Below are 22,742 nucleotides of genomic sequence, written 5' to 3' on the forward strand. Positions count from 1 at the left end.
CCTCATTTTAGGATTCAAATAAAAAATGTTTCAAAAGAGGTGATTTATTAGCAAAAGAAAATGAAGAGTACCAAGACAAATACGGTACAGCCCCCAAAGAAGAATTAACAACGAAAAAGAAACGTCCTGAAGAAAATTCCTACGAAAACACCCCCGATCATATCCCACCTCGTCACGAAGTCATATCGAAACTTCGAGATCGTGGTGAACCAATTTTATTGTTTGGAGAGTCTCAAATCGATTCGTTTAAACGATTAAGACACTGCGAAATATTAGAACCGGAAGTAAACCGAGGATTTAGAAATGATTTTCAAGAGGCGATGGAAAAAGTTGATCAAGCTTATTTAGATGAGCTCTTAATTTCGAGTGAGGGTAAAAACGAACGTAATAAGGACTCAAATGTTGATCAAGAACAAGAAGCGAATTATGAGGATATACAGGAGATGGCTAGGAAGATGGGTTGTGGTAATCGGGACCATGATATGACCGTTATTACAAAATTTATTGAGGTATGATTAAATATTATTTTTATCCACTACTACCTTATAAATGAGTTATTTGCGGGTAATAATCAACTTGACAAACTAAATATTTGATTTCAGAATAATAATTATTTGAAACATCAAAATTTCAAAAAACGTCAATTTAATTTAATTTTTTTAGGACTTTTTAAAGGTTTGACATTAAAAAAACGTAAACAAATTCCTTTTTTCATATGATTTATGCATAAATTAATTAATTTTTGTGAAAAAAAACATGATCTTTTATTAAGTTCACATTTAATTTTCACAAATTGTTGTGAAGTTAGTTACAGTTGGTTGAATTTATGTCACATTTCACATTGACGTTTAAACTTTATTCAAAAATTAAAAAAAAAATAAATTTATGGAATCATATTCCTTTTTTCGTATGATTTAAGCATAAATTAATTATTTTTTGTAAGAAAACATGACGTTTCATTAAATTGACATTTAATTTTGACAAATTGTTGTGAAGTTGGTAACATTGAATTTATGTCACATTGAAGTTTAAACGTTAGTTCTAGTTTTAATTCCTTTTTTCGTACAGTGATACAATAAAGTCTACATACAGCCCGGGAAATGATAATATCTCAGTTGCCGAAATGTAATTCAATGAAATTTTTTAACAAAACATGTAAGAAGTCCATATTATTTCCATATTTTACATAAAAACTATATAAGCTATTATTAATCAAGGGGAACACAAAACATAATCATATCTTCAACTCAAAAAGGTCTACATACAGTCCTAAAAAAAAAGTATATCAGTGTCCGTTATAGCTCAATAAAAATACCGGAAGTTGCTTATATCTCGAGTAATATTGGAATTAAACGTATCATGTTTGTGTTGCTCAAAATGACTGAAAACTGCACCAACATTGTCTAAAATTGGTTTATAAGGTAGCAAAATTGTTCTAAATGATTAGAAATAAGTTCATAGTCATCTCATGTTGTTCAAAATCATTAAGAACTTGTTGAGCATAATTTTATACTTGTCTAAATCGTTAACAACTACTTTTAAACAATTCATGTTGCTCTAAATGACTGAAAAGTAGTTGATAATCATTAAAAACTTCTCTACATGTATAAGGACTAGTTTATAGCAAGTTTAGGTTGCCCAGAATAACTGAAAACTGCACCAACATTGTCCAAAATTGCTTTATAAGGTAGCAAAATGTTTCGAACTAGGTTCATAGCTATCTCATATTATTCAAAATCATTGAAAATTGATTGAGCATAATTTTATACTTGTCTAAATGATTAACAACTAGTTTTTAAACAATCCATGTTGTTCAAAATGACTGAAAACTAGTTGATAATCATTAAAAACTTCTCTACATGTATAAGGACTAGTTTATAGCAAATTTAGGTTGCCCAGAATAACTGTAAACTGCACCAACATTGTCCAAAATTGGTTTATAAGGTAGCAAAATTGTTCAAAATGATTGGAAATAAGTTGATAGCCATCTCATGTTATTCCAAATCATTGAAAACTGGATGAGCATAATTTTATACTCGTCTAAATGATTAACAACTAGTTTTTAAACAATCCATGTTCCTCAAAATGACTGAAAACTAGTTGATAATCATTAAAAACTTGTCTAGATGTATAAGGACTAGTTTATAGCAAGTATGGTTGCCCAGAATAACTGAAAACTGCACCAACATTGTCCAAAATTGCTTTATAAGGTAGCAAAATGTTTCGAACTAGGTTCATAGCTATCTCATGTTATTCAAAATCATTGAAAATTGGTTGAGCAAAATTTTATACTTGTCTAAATGATTAACAACTAGTTTTTAAACAATTCATGTTGCTCAAAATGACTGAAAACTAGTTGATAATCATTAAAAACTTCTCTACATGTATAAGGACTAGTTTATAGCAAGTTTAGGTTGCCCAGAATAACTGAAAACTGCACCAACATTGTCCAAAATTGCTTTATAAGGCAGCAAAATGTTTCGAACTAGGTTCATAGCTATCTCATGTTATTCAAAATCATTGAAAATTGATTGAGCATAATTTTATACTTGTCTAAATGATTAACAACTAGTTTTTAAACAATCCATGTTGCTCAAAATGACTGAAAAGTAGTTGATAATCATTAAACACTTCTCTACATGTATAAGGACTAGTTTATAGCAAGTTTAGGTTGCCCAGAATAACTGAAAACTGCACCAACATTGTCCAAAATTGCTTTATAAGGCAGCAAAATGTTTCGAACTAGGTTCATAGCTATCTCATGTTATTCAAAATCATTGAAAATTGGTTGAGCATAATTTTATACTCGTCTAAATCATTAACAACTAGTTTTTAAACAATTCATGTTGCTCAAAATGACTGAAAACTAGTTGATAATCATTAAAAACTTGTCTACATGTATAAGGACTAGTTTATAGCAAGTTTAGGTTGCCCAGAATAACTAAAAACTGCACCAACATTGTCCAAAATTGCTTTATAAGGTAGCAAAATATTTCGAACTAGGTTCATAGCTGTCTCATGTTATTCAAAATCATTGAAAATTGGTTGAGCATAATTTTATACTTATCTAAATGATTAACAACTAGTTTTTAAACAATCCATGTTGCTCAAAATGACTGAAAACTAGTTGATAATCATTAAAAACTTGTCTATATGTATAAGGACTAGTTTATAGCAAGTTTAGGTTGCCCGGAATAACTGAAAACTGCACCAACATTGTCCAAAATTGCTTTATAAGGTAGCAAAACGTTTCGAACTAGGTTCATAGCTATCTCATGTTATTCAAAATCGTTGAAAATTGATTGAGCATAATTTTATACTTGTCTAAATGATTAACAACTAGTTTTTAAACAATCCATGTTGCTCAAAATGACTGAAAACTAGTTGATAATCATTAAAAACTTCTCTACATGTATAAGGACTAGTTTATAGCAAGTTTAGGTTGCCCAGAATAACTGAAAACTGCACCAACATTGTCCAAAATTGCTTTATAAGGCAGCAAAATGTTTCGAACTAGGTTCATAGCTATCTCATGTTATACAAAATCATTGAAAATTGGTTGAGCATAATTTTATACTTGTCTAAATGATTAACAACTAGTTTTTAAACAATCCATGTTGCTCAAAATGACTGAAAAGTAGTTGATAATCATTAAACACTTGTCTAAATGTATAAGGACTAGTTTATGGCAAGTCCAAGCTCACCTAGTTTAGCACTAGCACAATCACTAGAGCTAACATAAGACCTAGACCTAGAATAATTCGGGTTTAGCCGTCTTGAGAGACGTGCGACTAAGCCCGAATGTTTCTAGTTCTAGTTTTGCACTACCATTAGAACTAACACAGACCTAGAACTAGAATAATTCGGGTTTAGCCATATTAATGAGCTTTCATTTCGTAGCACAAGTCGAACTGTTTCGACTTTGTATTAAAATAATATAGACTTCCAATATCCTTCATTTAAAAAATTCATTGAATTACATTTGAGGAGGTGAGATATTATCATTTTCTGGGGTGTATGTAAACTTTATTGTATCACTGTATGATTTAAGCATAAATTAATTAAATTACGTTTCATAAAATTGACATTTAATTTTGACAAATTGTTGTGAAGTTGGTTACAGTTGGTAACATTAAATTTCTTTCACATTGACGTTTAAACTTTATTCAAAAATTTATTTAAAAATATAAATTTATCTCATGATATAAACTTAACCTTAGTGAATAATAGCCCTCATTATATGCTCGTATAATAATATACTATTATTTATTTTAATTTCTGCTGGGTAGTTCGTTAATTTGGATGGTTTGATGTTGAGTATCATCATAAGCAGGGGGATTTATCGGAACTCTAAATCCGGGATCGAGATTATTATTATATAAAGGAGGTGGTCCATTTGAATATGTCTCATTAATTTGTTGACGTTGATTAGTCGTTGGTTGATTCCTCGAGTACGGAGGTGGTGGAGGTAAACCTAACAAAAAAATTATTAATCAAACAAAATTAATTAATTAGTAATCTAACCTGTTATTGGAGAAATTAAAGGTGGTCTATTTTCCTCTCGTAAACCTCCAGTTACAAAAATCGGAACTGAATAAATAACTAAACCTTTTCGTTGAATTTCCTCTGAGAGCCTTTTTGCTTGTACTTTCATATAAATCGACGCTGAAATCATCGCGCCCAAAGTAAAAGGGCCCAAAACAATAATACAAATATAATAGGTATCCATGTTCTCAAATTATACTTAGCATTGAATTATTTATCGTCAAGTGAAAAATTTTCAATTGGCCCCTATCAACTTTATCTTATCACTTCATGGAGAGATAATCAGAACATATCAATAAAAACAAGTAATAAAAAATGAGGTTTTATTGTGCTTATAATTTAAATAGGTTTATCACAATACATCTTAAATAGATTAATTTATAATTTCCGATTCAATCAATATCTTTAGAATCTTACATTATTAGGTGTAATTTGTGCACCTAAAAAATTTGTTTGAGGTTATAATTTTATGAATGTAATAATAATTACCTGGAAGTGTTGTTATTGACGTTGGCCCATCGTTTGGGGGTATCGTCGCTATTATTCTTCCGTTTGGATTAACGAGGAATCTATAACCTAATTTTTTTTTGTTATTTACGTTGAAATGTTATTTTTTTTTACCTTTATTAACGAAATCTTGCATTTTTCGTCTTCTCACTTCAAAAATTGTTAACATTACACCCAAAACTAATAATATCGCTATAAAAGGAACCGTCACGGCAACATAGTTACTCGATTCCATTTTATTGGGATATGAACTCAAAAAATCTACTTTTTTCTCATCCTTTTAAAGATAACGTCTTATCTTTGTTATCTATCGTCAATTTGATGTGATTTTAACTCCGTCATCATCTTTTATTATCATTATCATAACTAATATAATAGTTTTTATTTTAACATTAAATTCTTATAGGTTATGTTCACAGCTTAGGTTATGTCTTTATTAACCACCAACTTTAAAAAAATTAATTTTTTTTTAATAAAAATTGATATTTAACAAAAATATAAATAAAAATAAAGTTTAAAACGAAGAAAAAGTTGTGTAAATAACAAAATTGGATTAAATTTTAATATTAAAAGAATTTACAATTAAATATGCGATTTAAAAATTAATACCAACTTAAAATTAGTAAACATAACCTCAATTTCTTTGAAATTATTTTAAAGAAACCAAACAAAGTTAAGTTGTATTAAATTATATTATCATAAAACTTTAAATAAACATAAAACTACAATTATTTCATTTATGTTTTCAGTTTATGTTAAAAATGTGGCAAGATCAATTACAAAATCGTCCCCCAGAAGAGAAAATGGGAACAAAAGGAAAATTGGCAGGCGCTATTTACGCTCAAACGAAAGTCTATTTAAAACCTTTATTAAAAAAATTAAAAACATTTACATTACCCGAAGATATCTCTGACAGTTTAACGGAAATTGTGGAACATTTATTGCACCGTAACTATTTAAAGGCAAGCGATGCGTATCTTCAAATGGCTATTGGAAATGCTCCTTGGCCAATCGGTGTGACGATGGTGGGTATTCACGCGAGAACAGGCCGAGAAAAAATCTTTTCAAAGAATGTTGCGCATGTAATGAACGATGAAACGCAAAGAAAATACATTCAAGCTTTAAAAAGGTTAATGACGAAATGCCAGGAATATTTTCCAACTGATCCATCGAGATGTGTTGAATATAACGCTTTTAATGGACCACAAGTGCCGGGGAAAAGTTCATAGATTAAAATAATTAATTTTGAAGTTTTTAATGATTATACCAGGAATTTCATTTTACTAGCAATATATGAATGTAGTAACCATAGTTACGAAATTACTTACATTGTCCCACGTAACATGAATGTTTCTAGTTCTAGATGTAATGTTAGTTCTAATTTTACACTAACACTGTTACTATGTAGAATAAACACTATACCTAGAACTAGAATCATTTGGGTTTAGCCACACGTCTCTAAAGACGGCTAAACCCGAATGATTTTAGTTCTAGGTATAGTGTTAGTTCTAGTTTTAGACTAGCACTATTACTATTTAGAACTAACACTATACTTAGAACTAGAATCATTTGGGTTTAGCCACACGTCTCTAAAGACGGCTAAACCCGAATGACTCTAGTTTTAGGTATGGTGTTAGTTCTAGTTTCACATCAGCACTGTTATTCTGTAGAACTAACACTATACCTAGAACTAGAATTATTTGGGTTTAGCCACACGTCTCTAAAGACGGCTAAACCCAATTGATTCTAGTTCTAGGTATAGTGTTAGTTCCAGTTTTTTACACTAACACTGTTACTATGTAGAACTAACACTATACCTAGAACTAGAATCATTTGGGTTTAGCCACACGTCTCTAAAGACGGCTAAACCCGAATGATTCTAGTTCTTGGTCTAGTGTTAGTTCTAGTTTTAGACTAGCATTATTACTATGTAGAACTAACACTATACCTAGAACTAGAATCATTTGGGTTTAGCCACACGTCTCTAAAGACGGCTAAACCCAAATGATTCTAGATCTAGGTACAGTGTTAGTTCTAGTTTCACACTAGCACTGTTACTATGTAGAACTAACACTATACCTAGAACTAGAATCATTTGGGTTTAGCCACACGTCTTTAAAGACGGCTAAACCCAATTAATTCTAGTTCTACGTGTAGTGTTAGCTCTAGTTTTTTACACTACCACTGTTACTGTCTAGAATTAACACTATACCTAGAACTAGAATCATTTGGGTTTAGCCACACGTCTCTGAAGACGGCTAAACCCGATTGATTCTAGTTCTAGGTATAGTGTTAGTTCTAGTTTTTTACACTAGCACTGTTACTGTCTAGAATTAACACTATACCTAGAACTAGAATCATTTGGGTTTAGCCACACGTCTCTAAAGACGGCTAAACCCGAATGACTCTAGTTTTAGGTATGGTGTTAGTTCTAGTTTCACATCAGCACTGTTATTCTGTAGAACTAACACTATACCTAGAACTAGAATTATTTGGGTTTAGCCACACGTCTCTAAAGACGGCTAAACCCAATTGATTCTAGTTCTAGGTATAGTGTTAGTTCTACATAGTAACAGTGTTAGTGTAAAAAACTAGATGAAAAACTATAGTTCTAGTTTTTTACACTAGCACTGTTACTGTCTAGAATTAACACTATACCTAGAACTAGAATCATTTGGGTTTAGCCACACGTCTCTAAAGACGGCTAAACCCGAATGACTCTAGTTTTAGGTATGGTGTTAGTTCTAGTTTCACATCAGCACTGTTATTCTGTAGAACTAACACTATACCTAGAACTAGAATCATTTGGGTTTAGCCACACGTCTCTAAAGACGGCTAAACCCAATTGATTCTAGTTCTAGGTTTAGTGTTAACTCTAGTTTTTTACACAAGCACTGTTACTATCTAGAATTAACACTATACCTAGAACTAGAAACATTTGGGTTTAGCCACACGTCTCTAAAGATGGCTTAACCCGAATGATTCTAGTTCTTGGTCTAGTGTTAGTTCTACTTTTAGTTCAATAAAAATATACTACAATCTACTGCTGCATAACAATTAAAACTAGAACTATTACTCTGTAGAACTAACACTATACCTAGATCTAGAATCATTTGGATTTAGCCCCACACGTCTCTAAAGACGGCTAAACCCAAATGATTCTAGTTCTAGGTATAGTGTTAGTTCTACATAGTAACAGTGCTAGTGTGAAACTAGCCACAAGTCTCTAAAGACGGCTAAACCCGAATGATTCTAGTTCTTGGTCTAGTGTTAGTTCTATTTTTAGTTCAATAAAAATACACTACAATCTAGCGCTGCATAACTATTAAAACTAGAACTAACACTAGACCTAGAACTAGAAAGTTTCGGGTTTTTCGGGTCTGAAGACGCACGGCTAAACCTGAACGTTTCTAGTTTTAGGTCTAGTGTTAGTTCTAGTTTTACACTAGCACTATTACTATGTAGAACTAACACTATATCTAGAACGTGGGTAAAACATGTTCAGACACATAGCTAAACCCGAAACTCTCTAGTTCTAGGACTAGTGTTAGTTCTAGTTTTACTTCAATACAAATATGCAACATAGTGCTATTTTATGCAACTAGCGCTACCTACAACGTCTTAAAAGAGGTACTACTAAACGGAATGTCTCTAATTCTAGGTCTATTGTTAGTTCTAGAGCTAGTATTAGTCTAGTTTTCATCTTGTCACTCATTATATCAAAATTTTACTGTAATGTCAAATTATATTAACATATTGCATTTTATGTGGGACAAAGTAACTAGGTTTCTATGGAAATATATTTTTATATATTGCATACTAATTGAAATTCACTGTATAAAAGAATTAAAAAGGATTTTCTTTATTTAATTGTCCCTAATTCCGCTGCTCGTTTAGCTGAAGCTTCGACTGCATCCATAATCGCTCCTCTAAAAAAATATTAGATTCCATTTTAAATATTTTTAAGTAAAAAGTTTTTACGAACCGGACTCCTCCGCGTTCCAAAGCATGCATCCCAGCTATCGTTGAACCCCCAGCGGAACAAACTTCATCTTTTAAAGCCCCCGTATGTTTACCAGTTTGCAAAACCATTTTTGCAGCCCCCAAAACGGTTTGTGCAGCGAATCTTGTTGCCACTTCTCTGTGAATTCCCATTCGAACACCTCCATCAGATAAAGCTTCAATCATTAAATAAACCTTAAAAGAATTGTAATTAAATTTGAGTTTAATTTAATAAAAATTAATTAGTTACAAAAGCTGGCCCTCCACCGGATAAGGCTCCAACTGCATTAATAATATTTTCAGGAACTTGATCACATAACCCGGAAACTTCTAACATTCTTCTTACGATAGCTATATCCTCTTTTTTGACGTTTTTTCCTGGGCAATAAACCGTGCAACCTTCTCCAACCATCATTGGGGTATTTGGCATTATTCGAATTACTCTAGAACCCGGAAATTTCTCTAACATCTAAAATTAATAAAAAGAAAATTTTAAATTTATATACAGGGTTTCCCAAAAGTAACGGATAAATTCGTTAAAACAATTAAAAATAGTTTATGGAAGAGACGGGTCTAAAGATTTAAATTTTTTGCAATTATTGTTTGGTATTGATTTTATTATAGAACTAGTTGTTTTAGATATTTTAATAAGACAATTTTTGATATCTGAAACAGTTGGTTGCCATGGTTACGCATAGCTAGTGCTATTTTTCTATCTTAAATGAATGGAAAATTATGAAACTTTAAGTTAATTTTTCTCTAAAATAAAACCAATATTAATATTGACCATACTAGATTCAAAAAGAGTCCTCTTTCATATTCCGTAATAGAAATGGGTCATTGCTATTAAAAAAAAAAATCGATGACGTCATTACTCCTTTAAAAATGGCGGAAAAAATTTAAAATCAAAAAATTTAAATCTTTAAATTGTTTAATGAATTTATCCGTTACTTTTGAGAATCACTGTATATGATATTACCATTTCTAGATTTTTTATGGTAAATCCGGCTAAAATTGATACAAATAATTTATCCTTTATCTTAGGGCACCTCTCACTTTTGTAAATAGTATCTAAAGCTTCCGTTAAAATGTGCGGTTTGACAGCTAAAAATATAATATCGGTTTTATCGGTTACTTCACTATTGTCGGTTGTAACATTGGCCCCAAATTTTTTCCATATATCCAAATTTTTTATGTAAGGGCTTGAAACGTAAACTTGGGAATAAGATATTAATCCTTTATCAACAATTCCTTTACAAATGGCCTTAGCCATATTCCCATCGCCAATAAATCCAATTAATTTATTAATTTTTTCCAATTTTTCATGTTCATTTTGAAACCAAACAGCGTTCAAATGAAATTGTCGCATTGATCTGTTTAAATGAAACTGTTTTAAGCTCAAAAACAATCCAACAGCTTGCATAATAATAATACTAATCGATTAAAATTATAACTTACTTGAGGACGTTAGGAAGTTGTATTATTCGTTTAAAAACAGTCATTTTGATTGAGGTAGATGATTTCTTTAGATATTAAATGTTTAGATGTCTTCGTATGAATGGAAATGTTTAATTCTTGACCTAGAACGATTTACTGTATTGCGCGCGCGCAAATTATGCGAAAATGTCACTTTAAAAATAGTTGGTGCGGAAATAGTTAATTTTTATTGGTAAATGTGTTGTAACTTTTTGATTGAGTGAATAAAGATTGTTAATAGTTTTTTAAATTAGTTACAAAAATGTTGTTTTGTGGTTGGAAAATTAAATTAATTAATTAAATAACGCAAAAATTTATTAATTAAAACACGTTTTGGTTTATTTTAATGAAAAAGTTTGATTTAAAAATTAATTTTCTTTGACTTTTATTGTAAATATGTCGACTTAACCTCTCTTTAATAGATGGCGCTACTTCAAAAATCGATAAATGTGATAATAAATATGTGTATTTTTTATACATATGTATATTATTAATATATAATAAACGATAAATAAAATTATTTATAATAAAATATAAATCCACGTCCAATAATCTTTTCCTTAATGTTTACTAAAAATTAACCTAAAATTTTGCGGAATCTGTTTTACCGGCACCAATTTAATTTCAAATCAATTTTTAAAAAAGTTAATGATTCATTATAACCTTGAACCTTACTCATTAAAAAAAACAATTTTTTAATCTTTAAACCGCTTTATTATAACCACATCCACGTTATTACAAACTCAACAAGTTAAAAATATTCAAAATAAAAAAAAGGACATAACCTATATCTTCCTTTTAACCGCTTTATGAGAAAATTTAAAGCTTAGCGATTCCAACAACACCACAAGCTAATCTAGCTCCTGCATTACCAGTAGTTTTGCTTAGCTCATGGCCCCCAACTCCTAAATCGTCAGGATCGGCATGGACGACCAAAGTACGTCCAATAATATTATTAGCCCCAAACAATGAAATCATTTTGTCGGTGATGTTTACTTTGGCCATTCCATCATCGCCAGCTTCGATGTTACCCAAATCACCTACATGGCGATCGGAAGCGTCCGGGGAACCATGATCTTTTCCGTAGGGGTTGAAGTGAGCCCCAGCTGAGATGCACCCATTGGTGTTATCCCCGAATTCGTGAATGTGGAAGCCGTGAAGACCTTTTCCTAAACCGCATACGTCCCCGGTGATTTTCACCGCAGAACTTTCATCCTGTCACGAAAAAGCCGGGATCGATTAATACATAACCTATAATATTTTATAGTATTTCAGGAACAAACCTGCTGTTCGAAAAAAAGGGTTCCCTTAACGATTTCGCCGTTTAATACGCAGACTGCTTTTGAGGGCATTTTCGGGCTTAGAATTCGATTGTAATCGACGTGACTTTGCAAAAGAATTATGCAAAACTAAAGTCCAAGTTAATTGATTAATGTCAAAATAGTTAGAAGAAAAAGACGATAGAGGGCATTTGAAAAGGTTGGTTTTAAAAAATAATTGTATTCAAGTAAATTAATAATTAACATTTCCTTTTTTTTTAATTAATATAAAATTATTTTTTTTTAATTATTTAAGAAATTAAGTTAAAAATTATATAAAAGAGAAGTAGCGCCATCTGTTAGCAAAATGAATTAAAAGTTTTATATTTATATTCTTTATAAAATAAACACTTTTTCATGAAATAAAATCATTTTAATACAATTTCAATTATTTAAGTTTTTTAATTAATTAATTAATATAAAAACAAATTCTTAAAATTAAATTTTTGAATTATATCAAATTATATATAGAGATCATTGTAGATGGCGCTGTTAACATTTCTTGCTGTCAGTAAATAAAATAACCTATAAATTCACAAAACAAAGTGCTAAATTTAATACGAGTTTTATGTGAAGAATGTAAAAATGTCATCGGAGGTGATAAAAGAATTAGAAAATGCTGCAGCGGTGGTAAATGTATGTTCTATTTAACTTGGACGATTCATAAAACTTAAGAGAAACCCATTTAATTTTTTTATTATAATTTTTAGGCTCCACCGCATTTAGTAACTGCAGAACAACGTCGAATTGCGGAAAATGTATTCATGGATTTCCGCCAATCAAAATCGCCCTATGTAATATGTCGAGAGATTTTAGAAAATTCAAAAATTCCTTTTGTTCTCTTCGAAGCTAGCGAGGTTTTAAAACGGGCTTTAATTCGCGAATGGTCATTTTTACAAGAATCGGACATAATCTCATTGAGACAATACTTAATGCAATACATTATAAGTAGGGATTTACCAGCTTTCGTTCAAGATAGACTCTTACAAGTTGTTTGTATAATGGTTAAACGAGCTAGCGTGGATGATTTTGGTCAAGAGCGTGGCGTTATCCTTTCAGAGGTCGAAAGTTTAATCGTATCTGCTGATCCTTCGAAACGTATTTTAGGTTGCAAATTGATTTTGAATTTAATGCAAGAATACGCGATAACCGTAAAGTCTTCCGACGTCGGTTTATCTTGGGAAATTCATTTTAAAGTTAAAAAACAATTTGAAGCAACCGATTTAAAACGTATTTTTAAATTTTCAATTCATATTTTATCTGAAATTATTCAATCGGATAACTTAAATGATCCACAAATTGTTATTTTAACAAAGTATTTGTTAAGTATTGTTGAAAAAATTCTTTGTTGGGGTTTTCGATCAAGTCCTCTTCCAAAAAAGATAATTGGAGTTTATGAAACTTTATTTGAATTGGATGAAGCTCCATGTTTACGATTGGGATATGAGTGGAAAGAGATTATGTTGGCACCTCAACTTTTACCAATTATTTTTCAATTATATTGGAAAGTTCGGGATAATGAAGAGTTGGCGCACCCCGCTTTAACCTCTTTGGTACAGTTAGCTTCTTTAAACGGAGGAATTTTTAAATCTGAAGAAGATAAAAATAAATATTTGTTAGGTTATATGGAAAATTTTTTGAAATTAATCAGTAGTACAAGTGTTAAAAACGAAGAAGCTTTGGGTTTAGCAAATTTAATTAAAAAATTGGAAGTTTTTTTTGGAAAAGATATTGTTCAACTTCCAAGAGCAATACATGAATCATATTTGGATGATTTAACAAGATTAACTTGCACCTTTTCAGAACGAATGTCAATGGTACTTTATTTATTTGCTTATTTTAAACAAATTAATCTTAATTTATTTTTTAGAATACATCAGAATTAGATAAATATTACTCAGAGTCTTTTGATAATATGTTGGAAGCTTGGACTGAAATAATTAAAGATTTTTCCGATGAAGGTTCAGATTTACTTGTTGTTTGCGCCCGGAGAATATTCGATACTTATTTGCAATGCCATCTAGCGCCTAACGATGGATTTAGAAACCGAAGTGATAACGAAAACGTTGAAGAAATCGAAGATAACGAGGATAATGACCGAATCAAATTCAAAGATCAATTACAAAGCGTTGGAATGTTGGGGAGACTCGTTTTAGATCATTCACTTCCACTTTTATATCAGTAAGTTTTATTTTAAATTACGAATATGAATGGTTGCATACCAAGTCGGTAAAGTAGTGTACTACTTTTATATAAAATTTTTTTTCCGAACCAAAGAAATTTTAGAAAAATTAAAAATAAACTTATAGCTAATTGAAAAATGTATGTGCAGGTAGATATATATTTTTTAAATTAAAATAATTTTTTATACGGCCACAAATTTTTAGGGTAAAATATTTTTTTAAAAAGGCTTAAAATTTAACATTAAAAAATTGACATAGCACTATTTGATCAGAATTTCTGAAAATAGCATTGAATATACAGGGTGATTCACATAACAACCGTCACAGAGTAGGGACATTATTTCTATACAAAGTTATACCCTGAGAAGTTATAGGCCTACAAAGTTAGGTCTTAAATTTTTAAAATATTCAATATTTTCGTAATACATTAAGCTAGAAGGATCAAATTTCGTATACATTATGAGTGTACCAAGGTTATTAATTGGTAGCAAGTTGAGAAAATTCCTTTTATTCTCTTCGAAGCTAGCGAGGTTTTAAAAGGGGCTTTAATTGTAGTAACTTGTCATTTACATAAATAGTAAGCAACAACTAAAAAATCAAATAACTTTATAACCTATTTGTCAAGTTTGACGTACAATTTCATAGCCGACTACTGAATTTTCGTTGATATTAAGCAAGATTAACGAAATACATGTCTTTAGTTATTTGAGTTTTTCAAGAAAGCAGTCTTTACGTCCATTTGTTCTATAATTAATTTCTCTATAATTAACTTCTACAGGGTGACTGGTACATAAACGTGAATATTGAAATACGTTGTTCTAGAGCTCACTTGTAATTGATTAAGCTAAATATGCCTTATAGAAAATGAATAATTTAGAAAATATTTCAATTTTTTGCTTTTTGTACAAGTTCAGTATATACTCTTACAAATCTTGAAATTTAGAGAGTAATAATAGTTTCTTTGGTAATGTATCGACTTCTCTGGATAGATTACATCCTAATACACATTTAAAGTCAAGAAATACTGTAAATATTTCGATGGTTTAAAAATACAGGAAGTGAAATATTCGGTTTTTAAGTTAATTTTCAAACAAAGTGTTAATTCATGAGCGTCTATTTCAAAATTTCGATGATACATTCAGCATACAAATTATTGTAAAAACTTCTCTGTTTTGTTACCCTTCGAATGAGGTATGAAGCATGGCAAAATGTCTTTCCAATTAGTCAATAATAAGATAACAATTGGTGCGAGCACAATTTTGACAACCTACCCAATGTGAATAAAATTCAAAATCGATTACACCTGCGGTTGAAATTCAATTCATTAATGGTTAACAACCATCGGTTAAACAATTTTTTTACGTTTTGGCAGTAAGGCATGGAATTTAGACAGTTTTTTCGTTAATATTGTTTATTTTTATTTGAATAAAATTTTGGTTAAAACGTCATCGTTTACAAATGCTGGGTATGCCGACATCCTATTTATTTACGGTTTCCGTGACGGAAACGCATCAGCCGCTCATCGAGAATATCAGCAACGCTATCCAAATCGACGAATTCCTCATATTAGTGTATTTGACGTCACTTATCGATGTCTAGCTGAGACGGGCAATTTAAGAAATGCCGAACGTGCTGGACTTAATGTGGAAGAAGACATTTTGGAAACATTCGAAGAAGCACCCACATCCAGTACAAGAAACGTCGCTGCTAATTTGGGGATATCACAATGGAAAGTCTGGTCAACTCTTCGACAAATGGGCAACCATCCTTATCATTACACACCTGTCCAGGCACTTGAAGACGGCGATCCTGAACGAAGCATTCAATTTTGCCGGTTTCTTTTACATGCTGACATTCAGGATGAATATTTCTTGAGAAGGATTTTATGGACCGACGAATCGAAGTTTAACAGAGAAGGTATAACAAATCTTCATAATTTACATTATTGGACTGACGAAAATCCTCATCTAACGAAGGAAACGAGCAACCAAAGAAAATTTAGTGTGAATGTTTGGATGGGTCCTCATTTTTTTCCCGATCATTTAAATGGCGCAACGTATGGTGATTTTTTACATAATAATTTAATAGAAATGCTGGACCGTGTACCTTTAGAAAACAGGAATAACATGGTTTTCCAACATGATGGATGCCCTGCGCACTATTCGCAAATTCATTAAATGAATTATTTCCTAACCGCTGGATTGGGAGAGGAGGTCCAATTCCATGGCCTGCAAGGAGTCCTGATTTGACGCCCCTAGATTTTTATGTATGGGGCCACATGAAGGAAAGAGTGTATGCAACACAAATCAATACTAGGGATGAATTAATAGAGAGAATCCAAAATGAAGCAAATGTTTTAAGAACTACAATTACAAATAAAATAACAAGGTCGGAAATAAGAAAAAGGGCTCGAGTATGTATTAGGAATAGAGGTGCAGTTTTTGAAGCAAACTTGTAATTGGACCCCCTCTTGTAATAAGGAACCAACTGATAATTTTTACTAATAGGTATGAGTTAAGTATTTATTCAGAATTAAAAAAGGTCGTTTTGCATATTACCAATAAGAAACCAACGGTAAGTCGGTTAGAGTTAGAAGTTATGTCACATGATTGTGTTAATTTTTTTTTAATGTTAGTTGCTTAATTTTTTATGGTTGTCTGAATTAACGTTATGTTTTAGTGCCAATAAGCAACAATAAATAGTAGGTGTAATCGATTTTGACTTTTATTAACCTTAGGTAAGTTGTCAAAATTGTATTCGCGCCACTTGTTATCTTATTATTGGGTAATTAGAAAGACATTTTGCCATGCTTAATACCTTATTCGAAATGTAAGAAAACAGAGAAGTTTTTACAATAATTGGTACGCTAAATGTATTATCAAAATTTTGAAATAAACGCTCGTAAATGAACACATTATTTAAAAATTAACTTAAAAATCGAATATTTCACACCCTATATTTTTAAAACATCGAAATATTTATAATGTTTTTCAACTTAAAATGTGTATTAGAGTGTAATCTATCCAGAGAAGTCAATACATTGCCAAAGAAACTATTATTACTCTCTAAATTTCAAGATTTGTAAGAGTATGTACTGAACTTGTACAAAAAACAAAAAATTGAAATAACTCCTAAACTAATCAGCTTTGCATAAGGCATATTTGGCTTAATCGATAACAAATGAGCTCTAGAACAACGTATTTCAATATTCACGTTTATGTACCAGTCACCCTGTATAATTAATCTCTTTTACAATTAATCTGTCTTTATAAATGTTATTTGACTTTCTTGTATAAACCCATTTAACATCTAAACTTTTTTGTTCTCTGTTTCTTTTTGACCAAAACAATTTCCAAGTTTTGTTTTTCTTTAAACATTTCATTTGCCTGATTCGACATTTTACTTTCTCTCTTTGATCTTCTCCATTCTTGAGACGTTCTTTGTTCTTGTTTAATTGTTTTATTTTCGAATTCAATTTCTGTACTTGTATTTCTGAATCACTATCAAATTCATTGTCATTTCTGTTTATATCTAAACCTATGCATTTAACATTTTCCTCCACAACATCAACATGTCTAGCTACAATGATTCTGTTATTTACTAAAACTCTTTACCCAACCTCAGTATAACCCAGTAAAACTCCCAAATCAACCTTTTTATCCAATTTAAACCTTCTTAACTGTTCTGGTCTTCGAACAAGAATTCTACTTCCATATAGACGTAAAAATTTAATAGTAGGCTTTCTTCCAAACATTACTTCGTAAGGCGTTTTCTTTTCTACAGTATTTGCTAATGTTCTATTTTTAAGATATGCAGAGATACGCATACTACCTCTGGCCAAAATTTTCGATCTATTTTTGCTTTTTCTAATAAAGATGATCTATTATATCTTTCTGCTGTACCATTTAATTCATGTACAGGGTGGTTCAAATTCGATGTCCGAATAGGCTATCTCAGAAACAATAAGAGTTAGAAAAAAAGTAGCTTATATGTCTCGGTCCCTTTTTTTAAATAAATTCCAATGTCGAAAACCTCAAAGCGCTATCATGTTTTGTTTTTCCCTTAGAGGTCAAAATTGAAAATATAAAACCAGCAAGTGCAATTATCTTGGTTATTATTATAGGTGGAGTATTATAACTAAGACGTTATATGGACACTTTTTTACAGACATTTTGATGACATAGTCAAAAAAATTTTTTAGGTTTTAGATTTTGAGATATTATGACAATTTTCGTTTTTTTAAATGGAAACAACCACTGCTTATTCGCTTATTAAATTCGTTATTTATTTCTGATTATAAAAATATAGGGTTCGACAGGTTTTTTAGAATAAAGCTAAAAATTAACTTTTTTTTATAAAATTCCGAAATCTAGTGTCGTCGAAGAAATGAAATTTACAGTTTCCTGTAGGTAAAATCTAAAAAGTTAACAATTAAATAAGAAGATAATTTCTGGTATTTAAAAACAAATAATTATATTTATTACACCAACTGTTATCCATTATTTTGGATTGGAAATATATATTTTTTTAATTATAATATCGTAATTTACAGGAAACTGTAAATTAAATTTTTTTGATTTGACACTAAAATAAAAGTTTATTTATTAAAAATAAATAAAAGTATAACCAATATAGACTACGCTGTCTGCCTCTATTATTACCTTCATTGGCTGAAATTTCCTAGGTTGTTTTGTTGCTGCAACATTCCACCTCGCTTCCATGAAACTCTGCCTTCACCAACCTGAAGACAATCTTCCCACATTTATAACGTACTTCGTGATTCCGTTACTTTGTAATAAAGGCATTTGACTATTGGTCACAATTTGTGGATTCTTCTTCATCTTTTAATTTGAACAAACTTATTTTACTTTTTAAATACTCAACGGTCTGATGCTCTCGTTTTAAAACATCAACCAAATCTCCAATATAACTCAATGAATCTCGTAGTGTTTGCAACCTTTTTTCCTTTTTGCGTTACTTTTGCACCCTCAGCTTTTAATGAATTTACTAGAAAATGTTGAAATATCTTTAAAATCTTTCATTCTCAGTTTTTGCAATTTATTTTTGCAAATTATCTGTAACGCCAAAAATAACCAAATGCCGCTTCTATTTCGCTCACAAATTCCAGAACTCTATTTTTCTCTTGAAACAGTTTCGTTTCATTTTCAAATACATAATTATTCTATTTTTACAGATTATTAGAATCTAGAATAACAAAATTAGGATTACATCTACAAACGATGCAATCTCGCCCAATGACAATAAATGAATCAACAAATTTAGATGATTTATTCGAAGATATCCATTGGATTATTTTAATATCGGGACATGTTTTATGTATGGAATCGGAAGGTGAAACCCCATTAATCCCCTCCGAATTAAATAAATTCTCAATAACCGAAAATGAACGGGGAATCACCACCGTTGAAGATACCTTAAAAACGATGGCTTCAATCCATCAAAATTTCACAAACGAAGACTTTATTGTACGATGTGACAAAACAATACGGATTTTTTGTAACGTTTTGAGATTGTGTCATATGGAAACGACGGCGGCTGAAGTAAAATTGGGGCATTTTATGAGCCCGGAAGTTGGGTGTACTTTAATGTGGTTTTTAAAACGGTTTTGCGTTCACTATTTGATGCCGGTCGAGGGATTTTACGACCAGATTAGTTCGGTGATTGTTGGGGCTTTGGGACGAGATACGGAAGGTTCTGCTTTCGTCCTAAATTTGGTTCTAACAAAAATTAGGGCTAACATAACCCATTTCAATTCCGAGCCGATTTTGTTGCAGGATACTGTTGATTTATTTACGGAAATCGTTGGTGTTCGATTAAAGTAAGTGAAAATATAAAATAAGATAAATTTATGTAAAATTTATGTTTCTTAGAACAACTGTAGTTGTTAAAAGTGAAGGTTTATGGAATTTATGGGCTGAACAATCTCGTTTAGATCCAGGTTCTTTACCAGTAAACATCAGAAGAAATCTTTTACGTGCTTTTGTATTAGCTGGTTGTTCGTTTACGGATAAAAATCATTCGTTGGAGTATTATCAGAGGATTTTATCGCCGATTCAGCACAGTTTTAAAATGTTGGTTACTCAAGAACGTTTTAACGTGACATATCAAGAGGAGAATGTTCGCGCGGAACTTCTTGACATTTTAGAATGTTTTATTGGAACTTGTCGAGCCGCTCAGATGTCAACATCGAAAATTCTTTTTGATTTTTTGTCACCGATTTTAAATGAATTACCTAAAATTGTAACTTTATATAAAAATTACCAGATCATTGTTCAAGCAGTTTTAGAACTTTTTGGGTACACTGGTAAGTTTATGTTGGTTTATTTGGAATACGAGGAAAGCAAATTATTTTATGAGAACGCTTTAAGTGTTGTTCAAGCTTACTCTAACGTAAACTTAAATAAACTAACAACGCAAAGTCAGAGTTTACAAGAAGAAGGAACTCTGCAAGATTTAGATTTAATTTTAAAATTACTAACTTATGTAGTTTCAAAAGACTGTCTTTGTTGTTATGAGATAAATCCAACTGATGGAACGTATGTTTCCGCTGTAGATGTAGTTTTGTATGGTTTAAGTTTCATAACTCCATTAATAACAATCGATTTACTCAAACATCCAACGTTATGCGTTCAATATTATAAATTAATTGTTTTTACAAATGACATTTATCCCGAAAAAATTTGTTCTACCTCCGAAGATTTTTTCGATAAACTCCTTTTATCTATCGAATTAGGTTTAACACAATTCGGTTCGGACGTCGTTCATTCGTGTTTCGATTTCTTAGAATCCCTAACAGTTTATTTAATTCGTACAAAACCTCAAGTGCCTCAAATTGTTTATGGAAAAGTGTCACGTTTCTTAAAAATTTTATTTGACTTAGCTTTAACACAACAATTCAATTCGGACGTTATTCCGAGCGCTAGCACGTGCATTTATTCGTTTATTTGTTGCTATGAGGGCGAGTACAAGGTATTCGTTAAAAATCTAATCGATTCATGTCTTGATACGTTAGTTGCCGAACGTTTAGCGGTTGCGTTTATGAAATTAACGGAAAATCTTCCTTTAAACGGTGAACGAGCGCCGAAATTAAAATTCAGGGATAATTTTGATAAATTTATAACGAATGTTCAAGGTTTTCTTCTTGTTAAATAGCATAAAAATATTGGGGAATGTGTTTCTTCCTTAGATTTTATGTGTTATGATAATGATTTTTTCTATATTTTCATTTATCATTATTTGTATTTAATTGAAGTTATTATTATAATAAATGTTGTAAATAATAAACTTTTTCAATTTAGAAGTTATGTTGGATATGTCAAATTTTACCTTTACAAAGTAATCCAATTTAATTCATTTAAAAATCTTTTTTTTTTAATTAAATTCCTTCCAATTATTAACACATTTAATAATTATTACATTTTAAATGAAATAATTTTGTATTATTAATATTTTTTCGTTATTGAGTGAGTGCAATAGAAATAAATCTTATAGTTGTTCTTAACTATCTTATAGGGTAAACTATTTATCATAGAAACATTGATAAAAGTATAGGTCTAACACCTCTTGGTGTTTAATTCACAAAAAGTCTTACAGTCCAGCAAATTCCGTGGAGGAAGATGATCTAGTAGCTAAAGAATCAGATTGGATTGGAATAGAAGAAATCAAAGAAAATCTGCTAGCACAAAGATTTAAAGTAGTCGATGTGGTCAATAAAATTAGGAAAGATATAATCACGGACCAACAAAGAAACTGCCTTAAATCTATTTATGATAAGCTTCCACAATACAGAAGATATAAAGAGAATATTTGGTATTAGACAAATACTAAATGCTGTGGTACAGATAGACACGCTGAGAAGCAATAATTTAATTGAACAAAAATATTGTAAACATGAAACGCGATGCGTCAGATGTGCTGGTAAACATCTTACTATTGAATGCAAAACAACTAAAACTGAAAAACCAAAGTGCATAAGTACATAAGATTGATACTTTACTCATTACAAAACCACATCTAACAAAACAACAAACTATTGATATAAAATTTTACAAAACATACCACGTCAACCACCTCAGCAATCAAGCAAGAGGTGGAAGCACAATGATTATAAGAAAAATATACACCATGAAGAAGTCCCCCTGCAAAAGGAGGAAATATAGATATGTGTAGTTGGGGTGAAAATCAATAATCAAAATATAATAGTCGCAGCAGCATATTTTCCGAGGCACAACAACAAGAAAGAAGATTATAAAAGCTATTTACACCATCTTGGAAACAAATTTCTTTCTTAATGCAAAAAAAACACAGAATGGGGATCAGAAGTCACAACTACAAAAGGGAACGAACTAATGAAAATCATTCAAAAGATTGGAGCCAATTATCATTCATCAGGAAACCCAACCTACTGGCCTACTGATGCGGATAAGAGACTTGATTTATTGGCTTTGTTTATATCAAAGAAATTTTCACCCAATTTTCTGGAAGTGCAAGATAACTACGACCTAATTTCGGATCATACAGCAGTGGTACTGACTTTAAGTGAAAAGATTATTGAAAAAGAAAGAAAACCAACCCTGACGAATGGTACAACGGATTGGGAAAGCTTTAGATTGAAACTTGAAGGAAAATGCGGTTGAGCGTTCAACTGAACACTAAAGAACAACTGGAAGATGAAGTGGAAAACTTTGTA

The 22,742-nt window shown here is 30.9% G+C and overlaps 5 protein-coding genes across 7 annotated transcripts in view; 2 read left to right on the plus strand and 3 right to left on the minus strand.

Moving 5' to 3' along the window:
• The window catches only part of LOC111424028 (pre-mRNA processing factor 18), a 29,012-nt gene extending 18,239 nt beyond the window's left edge, over positions 1-10,773 (plus strand). For both annotated transcript variants that reach the window (XM_071194718.1, XM_023057424.2), the window contains 2 exons: positions 12-509; positions 5,802-10,773. In XM_071194718.1, coding sequence (XP_071050819.1) covers positions 12-509; positions 5,802-6,281 — 978 coding nt within the window. In that variant the 3' untranslated portion in view covers positions 6,282-10,773. The remainder of the gene's footprint in view (positions 1-11; positions 510-5,801) is intronic.
• Positions 4,057-4,789, minus strand: LOC139428857 (uncharacterized). The gene is made up of 2 exons (XM_071194719.1): positions 4,525-4,789; positions 4,057-4,474 (listed from the first exon to the last, which is right to left on the minus strand). Exons 1-2 carry the CDS (start codon positions 4,727-4,729, stop codon positions 4,272-4,274), a joined length of 408 nt encoding a protein of 135 aa, XP_071050820.1. The 5' UTR covers positions 4,730-4,789; the 3' UTR covers positions 4,057-4,271.
• On the minus strand, positions 5,905-10,605 carry LOC111424037 (uncharacterized). Of its 2 annotated transcripts, none has more exons than XM_023057439.2 (4): positions 10,513-10,605; positions 10,034-10,427; positions 9,305-9,523; positions 5,905-9,249 (listed from the first exon to the last, which is right to left on the minus strand). In XM_023057439.2, exons 1-4 carry the CDS (start codon positions 10,554-10,556, stop codon positions 8,929-8,931), a joined length of 978 nt encoding a protein of 325 aa, XP_022913207.2. In that variant the 5' UTR covers positions 10,557-10,605; the 3' UTR covers positions 5,905-8,928. The 2 variants fall into 2 exon arrangements, with proteins under 2 accessions (XP_022913207.2, XP_022913208.1); XM_023057440.2 differs by lacking the exon at positions 10,513-10,605 and having other exon boundaries at positions 5,905-8,981; positions 9,038-9,249; positions 10,034-10,477.
• Positions 10,774-11,221: 448 nt separating the features above from the next.
• Positions 11,222-11,976, minus strand: LOC111424043 (superoxide dismutase [Cu-Zn]-like). The gene is made up of 2 exons (XM_023057447.2): positions 11,814-11,976; positions 11,222-11,745 (listed from the first exon to the last, which is right to left on the minus strand). The coding sequence occupies exons 1-2, from the start codon at positions 11,880-11,882 to the stop codon at positions 11,350-11,352; spliced, it is 465 nt and encodes a 154-aa protein (XP_022913215.1). The 5' UTR covers positions 11,883-11,976; the 3' UTR covers positions 11,222-11,349.
• Positions 11,977-12,335: 359 nt separating this feature from the next.
• LOC111424021 (exportin-4-like) lies at positions 12,336-21,357 on the plus strand. The gene is made up of 5 exons (XM_023057413.2): positions 12,336-12,485; positions 12,560-13,666; positions 13,720-14,030; positions 19,227-19,871; positions 19,924-21,357. The coding sequence occupies exons 1-5, from the start codon at positions 12,435-12,437 to the stop codon at positions 21,203-21,205; spliced, it is 3,396 nt and encodes a 1,131-aa protein (XP_022913181.1). The 5' UTR covers positions 12,336-12,434; the 3' UTR covers positions 21,206-21,357.
• The last annotated feature ends 1,385 nt before the right edge of the window (positions 21,358-22,742 follow it).

Source organism: Onthophagus taurus, chromosome 3 (genome assembly GCF_036711975.1).
Source record: "Onthophagus taurus isolate NC chromosome 3, IU_Otau_3.0, whole genome shotgun sequence".
Taxonomy (NCBI): Eukaryota; Metazoa; Arthropoda; class Insecta; order Coleoptera; family Scarabaeidae; genus Onthophagus; species Onthophagus taurus.

Excerpts from the sequence above, each read along its gene's own strand:
- LOC111424037 (XM_023057439.2), bottom strand. The coding sequence starts at position 10,556 with ATGACTGTTTTTAAACGAATAATACAACTTCCTAACGTCCTCAA. Across the intron at positions 9,524-10,033 it reads CCATAAAAAATCTAGAAATG|ATGTTAGAGAAATTTCCGGG; the intron begins GTAATATCATAT and ends TATTAATTTTAG. Across the intron at positions 9,250-9,304 it reads CCGGTGGAGGGCCAGCTTTT|GTTTATTTAATGATTGAAGC; the intron begins GTAACTAATTAA and ends AATTCTTTTAAG.
- LOC111424043 (XM_023057447.2), bottom strand. The coding sequence starts at position 11,882 with ATGCCCTCAAAAGCAGTCTGCGTATTAAACGGCGAAATCGTTAAGGGA. Across the intron at positions 11,746-11,813 it reads CCCTTTTTTTCGAACAGCAG|GATGAAAGTTCTGCGGTGAA; the intron begins GTTTGTTCCTGA and ends TTTTCGTGACAG.
- LOC111424021 (XM_023057413.2), top strand. The coding sequence starts at position 12,435 with ATGTCATCGGAGGTGATAAAAGAATTAGAAAATGCTGCAGCGGTGGTA. Across the intron at positions 13,667-13,719 it reads TTTCAGAACGAATGTCAATG|AATACATCAGAATTAGATAA; the intron begins GTACTTTATTTA and ends TTTATTTTTTAG. Across the intron at positions 14,031-19,226 it reads TCACTTCCACTTTTATATCA|ATTATTAGAATCTAGAATAA; the intron begins GTAAGTTTTATT and ends CTATTTTTACAG.
- LOC139428857 (XM_071194719.1), bottom strand. The coding sequence starts at position 4,729 with ATGGATACCTATTATATTTGTATTATTGTTTTGGGCCCTTTTACTTTG. Across the intron at positions 4,475-4,524 it reads TTTAATTTCTCCAATAACAG|GTTTACCTCCACCACCTCCG; the intron begins GTTAGATTACTA and ends TTTTTTTGTTAG.